This window comes from Neopsephotus bourkii, unplaced genomic scaffold (assembly GCF_033783945.1).
Source record: "Neopsephotus bourkii isolate Nb327-2 ecotype Australia unplaced genomic scaffold, CSIRO-AGI_Nbou_v1 NB_1780, whole genome shotgun sequence".
NCBI classification, from domain to species: domain Eukaryota; kingdom Metazoa; phylum Chordata; class Aves; order Psittaciformes; family Psittacidae; genus Neopsephotus; species Neopsephotus bourkii.
This window is the reverse complement of record NW_026902254.1, coordinates 7,462,589-7,476,584: the sequence shown is the minus strand read 5'-3', so window position 1 is coordinate 7,476,584 and position 13,996 is coordinate 7,462,589. Positions and strand designations below refer to the sequence as shown.

At 39.4% G+C, this 13,996-nt stretch overlaps 1 protein-coding gene across 1 annotated transcript in view; it reads right to left on the bottom strand.

Moving 5' to 3' along the window:
* TBC1D19 (TBC1 domain family member 19) overlaps nt 1-10,856 on the bottom strand; it is a 48,732-nt gene extending 37,876 nt beyond the window's left edge. The window contains exons 1-3 of the mRNA XM_061379966.1: nt 10,750-10,856; nt 1,673-1,745; nt 852-897 (exon numbers count right to left, since the gene is read on the bottom strand). Coding sequence (XP_061235950.1) covers nt 852-897; nt 1,673-1,745; nt 10,750-10,848 — 218 coding nt within the window. The 5' untranslated portion in view covers nt 10,849-10,856. The remainder of the gene's footprint in view (nt 1-851; nt 898-1,672; nt 1,746-10,749) is intronic.
* Nucleotides 10,857-13,996: the final 3,140 nt, after the last annotated feature.

The window sequence follows — 13,996 nt, the reverse complement described above, 5'->3', positions numbered from 1 at the left end:
ATATTAAAGATAATACTTCCTCATAATTTCACATATTTGTAAAAGAATTCTGTGAACAAATCACCTATTTTAAAAGTGCATCCTTTTCACATCATGTCATCTTTATAACCCCTGAAACTTTTACTATTCAGGATATTATATTTTTTACAAGAGACAATATAGGGTTTGGAGGAGTTCCTTTTAAAAATCAATACTGAACACATACATATCCAGTGTGGTGTTGACCTAAGCAAAGCTGAATATCCATTCATAAACTGCATATGCCAAAATATAAAAGCTGGAACAGAAATAAGGAAAAAAAATTCACCTTTCCTCGTCAGAATGTACAGATTACTTACACACAAGTCTAATACAAAGTTTGCAGAACAATAATAACAAAGGATTTTCAGAAATTTCAGTGTGTTTATGACAATATGCCAAGCATGATGAGCACTGATCTGGTAAGTCTAGAGATCTAATATCTTATTCAAATAATTAATACAATAAATATGTTCAATGCTGTCATAAACATCTGAAAATCATTAACATTAATTTGCAGCAACTACCTCAGCTCCACATGAATCACATTATGACTGTTGGTACTTCTGGACATAAACCAGCAAATTACTAAAGTTACCAAAAAATTGGTAATATTAATTTAACTCATTCCTTAAAACATATTATTTGAGTCCAGTATTTTCACTAGGATTAAAAAAAAATAATGGCATTTTAAACACAGAAATGAAGCAGGTACCCTTGGGATGACAGACCTTGCAGTTAACAGTAACACATCATACACCTACATATACAAATGAATCAGAAGTAAAACATGCAAGTACATCTTATTAAATAAAAATACCAAATAAACTCACACGTTGAGTTGGCTATAAACAGCATTCTGAAGCTTCTTTTCCCAACCTGTTAAAACAAAAAAAGTACCCAAAAGACAACTTTAGGAAATAAGACTAACAGAACGTGAATTGGAGGTTGCTTTGCAGTTACCAGTTTTCTGTCCTGTTCTAATTCATATCTACCTACCAGATAGGAAGAGATGAAAAATCCTTATCAAGATAGGTAAAACTACAAGTTGAGACCTGTATAAAGGTTGAGTATCCTTTATTTTCATCTACTGTTGAAATAATTCAACACAGTTTGGGTTAAATAATTATATGCTATTTTTTCAAAGCAATCATATTATTATAACAACTATAACTATTAAGAGACACAGTGTTTCTGATTATTATTTATCACTTATGATCAAATCTTAATAACTTATCAAATCTTCACATTATAGTTACATAGCCTGCAACTTCCTATGGAAATAGGAAATTTAACTAAGGATAAAATATTCCAGAGTACCTCCATGAATGCTGCTTTCCACTTTCAGAAGTGACTGAACTCTGGTACTATTCAGAACTTTCAGAAAAATTACCAGTATATTTTAAAAGTATAAAATCCCTAAATCCCTTCTTCGCATAGTATGCTTTTCAAAATTCTGCTGAAATCCAAGAACTGTTTCCCTTTTCATTTTCTCTCTCTTGTTTAATACTCTGGAATCACTGAATGCTTACTTCTGGATATTGCCAGCAACAAGACATTAAGCTGCATAAACTACTACTTCCGTCATATATGTTGCATATGTTCTTACACAGATCTATACTATTCACAAGTGTATCAATGAAATAATACAAACCTGATGTCTTCAGAAAATCTTTAATGTCTTCTTTTAGTGATTCCAGTTTAATTTCTGGTTTGTGTAGACTAACCTAATATGAAAAATTAATAAATAAGCATCAAGCAAGCACTAAAAAGGAAGTAAGCTGTATATAGTAATATATAGTTATATACACAATATATCTCTATAGTGAAATAACACACATGCTTAAGGTTACACACAAAGCAATCTGCTTCCTACCAACTTGACAATGGTAACTGCAGCCAAAAGTATCAACCAACTTTCTCCTCACTCGATGTCTTTTCTTTCACATCAGTGCTAAAAGCTGTATGTGGGGAAGGAGAGAGAAGAAGGGAGCAGGAGTATGGAGTGACATATATCTTTAATATTCTGAGCAAGCACAAATGCTAGACTACATATTAAAGGACTGGTCATAAGGTACATAATTAAATAACTAAAAGTCACTCACTGTATTCTACATGAAATAATCGAACTAAAAATGTTCCCCAACTCTTCATTTAACCTCCCACAGTTCACTTCTTTTAGATATGAAATGACATCTTTAAACTTCAGATAAAAACTGTGGACCAAACATTTCTCACTGCAGCTGTGACTACCAGGTATATACAGCCTCTTGTAATGAAATACTCAACACAGACAATTAGGTACCAACCAGCTTTACAACCGTACCATCACGCTACCACCCAGACAGTGCTGCAGACTTTTCAGCACCAGCAGGAGCAGCTGCTCTAGCATCTCCTGCTTCTTCTACAGCTAGATGAAGAGGAGAAAACAAATAGACCATAAAGGTCTAAAAGGACAACAATCAGAAACACAGAAATTTCTGTAACTTCTAATACATATTTTCCTAAAAGCAGAGTGTGACAATTGCTGATTTACACCAGAGGATAAAGCTAGAGGCTTAGAAAAGAATAGAAACCCTGGCTGCTAACTGGAAAATAATACTGGGAGATCTGAGTGCAACTTACCCCACTGTCGTTACAGCTCAAGGCATATGTTAGAAGCATATGGCCACATGATCTGCCCCAAAATGTGAGATGTCTCTTACAAAAAGCAACTCAGCAATATGCTATAGACATATCAGCTGCTGTTTCAACTGCAGTAAGTTATGCTGCAATTAAAAATAAATTTTCATCAGTCTGTGCACTTTGCCAGCCCTAAGAGCACTGCAGACAGCATGGCATGCTTTAGGTCCATCACACACAACCAACAAACTTCACAGTCCTTAGCGCCCAATAATGAAGACACTGACAGCATCAGCATTTCTGCTCTTAAGTTACCCTGCCACTACAGGTAAGGTTTTTATATTTAGTTTACTGACTGCAATAGCAAAGAGACTGTAAGCATGCTTTCTCAGAAAGAAAGGTGATCCTAAGCACAAACCATGAGATGTGGGGAATTGCGTAACTTTCATGTTGTGTACCCTGTTCAGCGCAATGGTAAAAGCTGGCAAAGGGTCATCACAAGGTAGGAAATCAAAGATTTTCATGGGGGTTCTTGGGCAGCTCACAAATCGCCCTTTTAAGCAACAGCCTCAAGGAGTATTTTATGAATGGCTCCTTCTGAGCCTACTTTTGTGGAAAGCCCTGTCTGGTTTGGACTGACATATGCCAGGCAGTGTGATTCAGTACATCTCCTGTATGCATTTTAAACAAAGTAATACACATCAAACTGGGCAAACTGTGCCTTACTGTTCCTCAGGTTTTGTGCACGCTTTTATAAATGTTCAGCTTTGTATTCTGGATTAAATATGGCCAATCCCAAGGTCCACGGGTTGTCTACCTTTAAAATCCTTTATAGATACTCAAAAAACACCACAAAAATACAACTCATCAACACACAAAAAAACTAAATCACACACACAAAAAAAGAGCTTTAGAATCTATTAAAAAGAGGGCTCACTGTCTTAACACTGTGAGTAGTGAAAGAAGTGACAAAAGTGCAACCAGGAGAACAGTATTCTAATCCTCTGCTGATCACACATCTGTAGTATTTGTGAGCTCACAGCTCACTAAGGAAGGTCTGACACTCATACTGGCTTTTTCTTATGTGTGAATTCCTGGAAATTATGGCTACTTATATAATATATTGCATTAGAGGAAATAAAGAGTTCAGTCCACACAGATGACTTCCCATTTTTCCTGTCAGGCCTAAAGATACAACAGAGGACCTTCCTGTGAACTTCAGTTTCCAACAGAGCCTGTTCCCCCGCTGCAGAACAAAGAAACAGTGACTCTTTTGTATGCAGCAAGGCAGCGGTTGAAAAAGAAGCAGGACAGCACCCTGGGGATAACTTTCTCCAAGGATTACTTTTAGTGCATCAATCAGTTACCTTCATGTCTTCATGCCCATTTATTCAGCCAAATTCTATTTCACTATTCCTAGCCCTGCTGCAGCTGCAACAAATACTCCTGTATTAATATTTAACTTACCAAAACTTCTAGCCTCTTTCCTGTATCCTTTTCCTTCTCTTGACTGCAAAATGCCCTACTGAGACAAATTTTCATGTAGGAAACATGAAAATTCTCCCTCCCCCCCAAATTATGGGGGCGTTTCTGTCCCTACTGTTGCCATTTCAGGATGCAACTGCCAAAGCCTCCTCCCATTTCCACTTTTCCTTTTATTTACTTCTGGATTATGATAAATACCTTCCTACAGTGCTAAACAGAGCTACAGAGCCACTGAAACTGCTACTGTTAGGGACTCATTGCATACTGGACTGCTGCTCAGTCTTCAGATTTCTCACCTGAAAGGGGAGAATATGGTAGATGGCTCAGACAGCCGTACTGGTCTGAGTACGGAAGAACATACCTCTTTGGAATTTATATGGGTGTTTAAGGGAACTAAATTGCGGAGTCAATCAGACTTAGCAGAGATGATGTACCAAAATCACCCTCCCAGGTTTACCACACACTTTTATTATCCCTTTGGACTAACATTATATTTCTGTGTTGTACTATGTTGCCAAAATACATTTAGGTGTTTATATTTTAAGTAGGGTTTGTTTGTTGTAAACTGCTTGGTACAACATGCTGCCTAAGTCTCATTTGCATTTTCATCCCTATGAGGGTTTGGTAGAATGAAAAGTATGTTGCAAAAATTTTCTTTATATAAAAAGTATTACTGCGATTTACACTGATAAAAATGCCTGGCTAAGGTTTATTAGGAAAAAAACACCTTGATGAGATTTGTACTGATGAGCTGAATTCATTTCCTGCATGATCAAAATGCAGCATACACCCAGGTACAACTACAGACTGCAATTTCAATGCACACATCTTGATGAAAGAGCATCTTTCTTTTAAAAGAAAATAAAATCTGGTACTATAAGGAGGCTATCACAAGCAGGGTAGAAGAGAGTGAACAATACAGGGGAGCAACCCATGATGGGAGAGTGACAACCAGACCAGGGAAGAATTCACGCTATTCAGAGGCTCAGTCGGGCCAACAATCCTGAAAGGAGACAGGGATGAATGCAGCATATTTCAGCAAGCAATAACACATTATTTTTAATAACACTTGATGCCTACCAGTTTCTTTTCCCATATAACTGGCATTGTGAATTCTTATGGATATACTGGGGTTCAGGCACTGGGTGTCTGTGTTCATCTACAGTCATGGTCAGCTTCTTGCAAATCAAGGAGCAACTGGCTGTTAGACATTCTTTCATAAAACAAGCTATTAGTACAATATTTCTTGGCACCCTCTTCTCTTTCAGCTGTACAGAAGAGAAAGAATAGTTTTGGGAATCAAAATTCTGCCAAACCTCCTGAAAGCTAACATACAATCTGTCTAACGTACAATTCTGCCAAACCTTCTGAAAGCTGTCTACGTAGCAATCCTTCGTGTACATCTTCTTTGCCCTTGACTTTGGCAAGGTATCCCACTGAGATCTGGGTAGTCACCACTGTAAGTGATACTCTTAACGTACACTTATTGTGTAATTGGATGCCAAGACAGAAAAAAACCCAGACACTCAACACTGATCTAGCTGAAAGCAAGCAAAAGAATAGCACAGCACTTAGGTGGAAAACACTGGTGGGCATAGTAAATTGATTGGTAGAGCCACTGAATAGAGAGACAAATCTAAGTGCAAACTAGCATCTAAATTTGGAAATGGCATTCAGTCACCATGACTGAGGCCGCATTGACCATACAAGAGGACAGATGAGCCTTCAAGGCACAGCACTCAAGTATAGGAAAATAGCTAGTGCACCAGCAACATACTACAAAGGGGAGGCTTGACAGAACAAAGTGTTCCAGCTTAACTCTTGTGCTAAACTATTTCTTTTCTCAACAAGAATAAACACTGCAGAGAAGTGACCCAACTACACTGGAATGTGGAACTGCATCAGGTGAACACATATTTTTATCCTGCTGCAAACAGTTCTGCAAACAACTTTACACAATCTAAATATTTTTACAGGCTATTTGCCATAATTTCTCTTCAAAGCCTTTTTGGTTTAGATAAGTGTGTACATTCCTAGAGCATTTATTACTGTTCATTATGGTTTTGCACAAGTGCACTATGTTTTCAGCTTTTATCGCTATTATTTCCTAAATTACAATAAAGCACACACTCCCAAATGTGGTCCAACTTTAGCAGAAGTTAATTCAATGAAAGATAATACACAATCACCTTTTCTCACATAATCCATTCTGCCATAACTTGATTTTATCAGGATGAAGCCCACCTGTTAAAGACTACTTCAAGTATGATCACAACAATTTCAAGATAACACTCTCCGAACACTTTAAATCCTGCAAATTTTAGGGGATGGTTTTGGTTTATACATTTCTGTAATAGAAGGAGGAATTATTCTGAGCACAACTAAAATAAATTTCAGGAAGGGTAAACCCCTGATTAAACTGACAATTTTCCAACCCTTCTACATTTCTGCACTAATTACACTATGTGAAAGAGTATTGTGAACTTCATTATACAAGTAAAAATAACCTAGCACCTGTAACAGAGAGCTTCAATTAGCCTTACACAAGAATAAACAGCTTCAAATGTCATGTTCTTCTAAAAGATGCACAGGATAAATTTTTAATAATATAATGTTGATGTTTTAATAGTTTTTCTAGGTTTTATTTGAATATAATATTAGTGCTGCAAATAAAATAAACAAAAGGTAAAACATACAACGTACATTACTAAAAAAAAAACAACCTGTGAATCAAGCTTGCATTGCTTCTGAATTCCATAATTTGTCCAATGTATACACAACTGCATTCAATTTACAAGTTACTGTACTGCAAATGTTACTGCTGAACATTTAAACTAAAGTGCAAGCTCTATCAGTAAGCCCTTTGTTAAATACAATGCATGAAAGGGAATCATTAATTATCCAGGATGACTCATGAGCCTATGTTTGTTTGCTAAGTTTTATTAAATAAATGCTACATTTCACAGAAACATTCACCTCCTTAATTTGATCTTCTACTTCAGTAGTGATCAGTAAAAATTTATTTTTTTAACTGTTGCAGAAAAATGTCATGCAAATAACACCTTCAGATATTTCGGAAACTGTTCACATAAATTCTAAGATGTGTACCTGTACTCCCTTTAGAAGCACACAGTTAGGCAATACCCCAGCTGCAGTGTTCCTAGCATTCCCAAAGCAAGCTCCTCTGCTTCTTCATTCAGCTGAAGTCTTGTGTACCCCAGTAACCCCAGCAGCAATTCTACCTGTTGAAAAGCTAGTATCTTATATTTTGGCTCTTTGTAACTGTTACTATTTCCTTTCCAACACACTACAATATATGCTCAAAAGAAATTCCAAAGCAAATGACAGGCACAGCAACACTCCTTCCGGCATTCATCTCTTCGCATTAACTGCAGGCATGTTACCAATATACCAGAACTCAACCCACAATATCAACCTTACATTGATTTTCCAAATTGTTGCTAACAAGCACATAACCCTACCTCTACCTCAGTTCTCAGGACAAAATGTGATTATCTTGGTAACCCCAGAGCTAAAATTGTAGCAGCAAATCATTTGGTGCCCATGACAAACTTTACTTCAAAGAGATTGTGTATCACAGTCCTTGACACTAGCTCAGGCTCTCTCAGTGGCAGCCAAGCACAGCACTGGTGTGATCAGTTCATAAGCACAGCACTGGTGTGATCAGTTCACAACCACAGTGCTACTCTATCATCTCTCACAAATAATGCCAGGATATCGTGTCTTCCCAAAGATTCTATTGACTTGTGAAAGAAACTGCTCGTTTTCACCTCTCCTTCCTAGACATTAAAACAGATGAATTTACAAAACATAGTTTTTGTTAATATTTAAAATACTGTTTGTGAGACTACACGAACTCTCAAAAATCACAGGTAATATAATGGACCATTCTGACTCTCGTTTTCAGAGAGAGTAAATAGTTTTGAGGAAACAGTATCAACAAGGTCATTTTCTATACTGACAAGATGAAGAGGAAACTTTGTAAAGGTAAAATACAACTGTAGTATAAATACCCCAAAAATGTAGGTTTTATTCTAAGGCACTACCTCAAGAGATTTCTCATAATACTATATGCATCCCCCAAAACAGTTTTAAATCACCTAAAAAGGGATCACCTGTATAACAATACTGCAACCAGTGCAGAGGAAGCATTGTTCAGAAACTGTTAACCAGAAGAAGGAAAAATAGACATCACAGAATCACAGAATCCCAAGGGTTGGAAGGGACCTCAAGAGATCATCTGGTCCAACCCCCCTGCAAGAGCAGGGTAACCTAGAGTACATCACACAGGAACTTGTCCAGGCGGGCCTTGAATATCTCCAATGTGGGAGACTCCACAACCCCCCTGGGCAACCTGTTCCAGTGCTCTGTCACTCTCACAGTAAAGAAGTTCTTCCTGATGTTAAGGTGGAACCTTCTATGCTCCAGTTTACACCCATTGCCCCTTGTCCTATCATGGATATCACTGAAAAAAGCCTAGCTCCATCATTCTGACACCCACCCATTACATATTTGTAACCACTGATGAGGTCACCCCTCAGTCTCCTCTTCTCCAAGCTGAAGAGACCCAGCTCCTTCAGCCTCTCCTCATAAGGGAAGTGTTCCACTCCCTTAATCATCTTTGTGGCTCTGGGCTGGACTCTTTCAAGCAGTTCCCTGTCCTTGAACTGAGGGGCCCAGAACTGGATGCAATATTCCAGATGTGGCCTAACCAGGGCAGAATACCTCCTATCAATAAACTGAGTTCAGGCGTGATGCACAGCCAGAGCAAAGTTTTCCTATTTGGTAATGCAACTTCAGAAATACCGCATGTAATGGAAGGGAAATCAAACTTTCCTTTAATACAGAAAGAAGCAGTTCAGAATTCTGCTGCTAAGTGATAGACAAAGGCAAGGGACTCACTGAGCGGGTCTTTGCAACTGCATAGTATAGCAATAATATGACTATACAAGCATTACAAAACAAATCTATACTGTGCATGAAAGAACATAAATGCATGGAAGGTCAATAAAAAAATTTCAAGATCAAGGAGAACATAAAGATTCCTGACAAACAGGGTGTACAACTCTCTACACTGAGAAATCCTTTTGTTGATGTAGCTATATTTTTTCAAGTCTTTCAGATCACTACACTGAACTATAGAAGATTAATAGATCTTCTATTACAAACTCTGCAAACACCTACTCTAAGAATCAACCCGAGTATTTGTTGCCCTGATTATTTTCTCTCACTTTTAACACCTTGTATGATTAGATTAATCTTCTGACCTACATACATACATGGGGGTTTGTAAAACAGAGTTCTGCAAAGCTATCATGACAAATTTAGCTGTGGTGATTAGATCATGTTTTATTTATTTTACAGGTTACCTTTATGCTTTGATTATGCAGAGTTTCTGCTTGTATTGAATAAACTGGTATGCTACAGAGTCAGGGAGGATTTAGGGATTTAACTGCCCTTCCAGATATCAAGCACTACCATGGAAGGGCGCTGCTAAGGCCCTCAAAGTGTCTATCTGTACAAAAAGGCTGTACAAAATTGCCATCCACCAGCAGAGTTTAAACACTCCCGTAAGTCCTGATGACATCTAGCTTCCTCGTGTTTCAAAACAAACATGCAAAGTATGAAATGACTGTGAAATCAGGCCTCAAGGGAGACAGAGACAAAAGAATGAATGCGGAGGTGAGAACATAAAGGTTTTATTATAATCAGTAACAGTTGATAGAGAACCTGTTTACTGCCTTTCTTGAGGACAAGGTCCTGAACTTGACTTTCCACACCTCATGTCAGGCTATGTGTGATGATGAATTGTCCAACACTTAGGAGAACCCAACATCTATACTCTTATAATTCCAGCCCCCTTCAAGTTAGGCACATTTGCTTACTCATACATCCAGAGAGCAGTCAACAGGAGCAAAGCAGAGGTACATTTAGAAAAGCAGCTAGACGCGAAATTGGCAAATTGGGTCGTAAGACCCACCCCAAAACATTTCAGTAACACCCAATAGCACCAACGTTACAGCACCACTACTATGTTACTATGGTTCCAACAACTGACACAATTTTCATCTGAAACATCCTAAATGAAGTTCAGCTGACATACGAAAATCTGGTTTCAAGTGTAGAGAAGTTACTAAATTTTAAAAAGCAACTGCCTTCCCAACTACAAAAAATGAACTTTAATGTGCATTTCCATCTATTTTCATTTCCTTTCACCAAATCCTCATTTTCTCAGGGTCACTCTACAGGGGTGGGCCTGTATTTAACGCTTCCCAAATTAGAGATTAAAAGACAAAGAGATTCATTTTCGGAACTATATGAAGCAGCGAGATTTCAAAAGGACAGTCTTCATATTCACTGTGAAAACCTTCAGTCCCAAGGGGAGAAACTAACAATACAGTTGTAGAAACCAACGAGACCGCTCTCCCGCCCCGTCGAGGAGCGGAGCAAAGGAGAAGGAAGTGGAAACACAGCCCCGGGTCCTCCACAGCGGAGGCCGCATGGGCTGGGCAGGGCTGGTGCGACGGCCGCGAACAAAAGACCGGGAAGGGGAAACGGACAAGGGAGGCAGGCCTGGGGGCACGGCGCCAGGTCTGGGCTCACCCGGGCCTGTCGCTCCAGCTGGGAGTGGAGGCTGGAGCCCTTCAGCCGCTGCACGATCCGCGCTATGGTGAGGGAAAGCCCGCTGTCCGGATCCAGCATCGCGACACCAAGCCACTGGAGGGCTGCTGCACCGGACCGCTTTTGCCACGGCACCGCGCCTCAGTAACCGGCGTTACCAGGCAACTCCGGGAGCGGGGCCGGTCCTTGGCTGCGTCCGGCTGGAAACTGACGCCGCACAGAAAGGTTCCCGTCGCTGATCATGACCCGAGCGGGACAGTGTCGCCTGCCCTGTATGCCCGGATCCTCGTGGCCACCTCGCAGCTCAGCAAGCTTTAATTAATCTGTCTGGTTTTGCCGTATTAAGGGCCAAATTTTCTCTTGCAGTCAGCTAGCGCACCTCACCAGAGCTGTTATCAGTAGCTTACAATGCAGCGTCTTCTTGAGCTGCTGCTCAGAGAGAGCTGGCCGTGAAAGGGCTTCAAACCCGTTGCAGTGCAGTCAGAAAGATTAGCTTAGAAAACATCTTTAGCTGTATTTTAAGTGACTTTGCTCGGTATGAGGTAGCAGAAGTCATATATTCACATCATTAAAGCTTGAGATACAGTTAGAAAGCTGCTTTTTAGGACCTGAGGTATAACATCCAGCTGGTGTGAACAGCAAATTCAGCCCTCAGGCTCGTTTCTGTGTGCTCCTTGAGGAATTCAGGTGAAGTTTTATTGTGCTGTTGACTATTTTACCCCTGTCTGCTCAGCATAAAGAAGCATTAATTCATGCTCAATAACAGGAACCAGCACAGCCCTCATTTAAGCAAAGCAGCTGCGTGGGACTATGTACACCTTACTGGGTGATGTAAATGCAAGGGACTTTAATCCACTTAGCCTTTATGAGAAAATCTATTCCTATGAGCATCAGTAACAGGACCATGTAATGAGATTCTCACTTAATAAACTAATTTACTAAGCCAAAGCACTAATTTTGAAGATCCCAGAATAATTAATAAATAAGCTAAGAGAGTTCCAAGGAGGAAACATGGAAAGGCTGAGCTCTGACCTCCAAAGCTAAGCATTAATACTCTTTTTCAGTTCTGAGGATGGCAGTACCTCTGTAAAACAAGGAATGTGTCAAGATTCTGAAACATCAGGTTGTAACTTTTTCACTGCTGTGAGTGATGCAGATGTGAGGAAATGAAGATAGATGCCGTCAGTTACCTTGCTAGAAAAAAAAACAACAAGGTATAATAGGTATAAAACCGCACTGGAACTCATCTGTCTGCAGCCTCTTTCGACTGATCTGTGAGTATTTATGGATAAAATTAAGTTTAAAGAAGGATAGTAGTAGAATATGAGAGATATTTAACAAACTGTAGAGAAACCTGGAAAAGTCACTTATGCCAAATCAAAACACTGAGGAGAACTCACTTTTTAATTCACAGAGAGCATGGAAATCAAATGCCCAGATACCAATGCCTTGAATATGTCTTCTAATTTACATCAAGTTTTCTGTCAGTTCTGGTCTTACATGCATATATGAAGTTGGGGGCAACAGTGAGCACAGCTTATTTTTTCTCTGTGTATAGGGAGTTAATTTGCCCACATTCTCAACTGAACAAGCATACAAAGTGTAATAGCTTTGTGTGCTAGTTCATAACAAAATTCTGCAAAGAGTTCACACTGAGGCAGTACCTCTCCTCATTTTTCTTTTATTGAGGAGAATCATTTCTTTGTGTACAAACTTTATCTGCTCAGACAAGCGCATGCAAAAGAAAAGATCATGCCACTAAGCTCCACAGCAAAATGCCTCTAAGTCCAGGGTTTTATGTTGCTGCTGCAGGTGTGAGAATAAGCCCTACCACTTTGCCTGGTACAGTGCTCAGCAGCATTTTCTTTTCTAGTTTTTGAGAGAACCTGTGGACTGCCATAGGGATAGCAATCTTACATTGCATTTGGCAAGTGTGTTGCTTGATATGTAGGGACTCACAGGTTGGGTACATTCCTGTTGGTAGCACAACATGATGTCTGGCTGTTTTCCATGCTCTGATCTGCAGGCACCATGTTCAGCCAGATGGCAGGTTGTGGAGCAGGATGGAAGCCACAGCACCTTGCTGGATAGAAATGTGTGTTCTCTTGCTCCTGGGGAATATGGGGAAACAATACATCCAGGTGAGTTTCATGTGCAATGCATAAGAATTTGCAGGTCTTCAAAAGCCACCTCTATCTCTATAGGTCAACAAAACAGCAGAAAAAGCTAATGTCAGCTGCAGATGGATAATTTCCTCCAGTTGACTACCTCTGCTGCAAGTTTGCCTTTGTTTGTTACCCTCTGCATGCGCGTGTCTGTCACTCTTCATTCCCTGTTTTTCTAGGCTATTTCTAATCTGATTTCCTTCCTCCTATGCACTGAGTTTCTCTTTTGCCAGTTATGTCTCCAGTATAGGTAGGAAAACTTACTTCTTGTAAATGCCAATCAAAGATAAAAAGGAAGGCAATATAAAGAGATAATCTTTACAGAATCTCACTAAGGCCTGTGAACAGCTTCTTGTGTATCCTTACCATATCCAGTTAAGAAATCTCATGCTTCTTTTTTGCTTCCTTACATGGAGCTTACTGCATAGCAGCTTGAGAAATGTAGGGTCATTGGTAAAAAATATCACTTAAATAACAGGCATTGGCAGAAATCCCAACCATCTCTTTAGCCTGTCACCCTCGTATCACGTGACTACTTTAACTTGGTTCATGTGAGAAGTGTTTGACAATTACTGCTTTTTCGTTGTGATTTACTTTTAAATTGCAAGTAAGCAACTGCATAGGGTGGTTTATGATGTCCAGTACCACATACCAGAGGTGCCTGCTGGTTTGATCAGAGGTTCTGGTGTAGGTGTCATTGTTTTTCTGGTTTGGGTTGTTTATTTTTGTGGTCTTTCCCTCTCTTTGTCTCAGTCCTACACTCCTGAACACTAATTCTCTTCACCACTGTATTCCTCCTATGTTTACAGCTGCAGTGCTCTACAGTGTTATACCTTTCTTTACTGCATTTTGTGTCAAGTTACTGCAGTTAGCTGTACCTGATACTAGTATCCCAATTATCTATCTGCCGCTTCAGGTTTGGAAAGCATCAGGACTTTGGCAAGGGATGGTAAAAACTGCATAATCAGTATTTGAAATATTTCACCCATATTCTCTCCATCTTTCTTTAGTGGATTTTTGATTGAGGAGAGGATACTAAGCAACAGATGCATCATACTGTCATA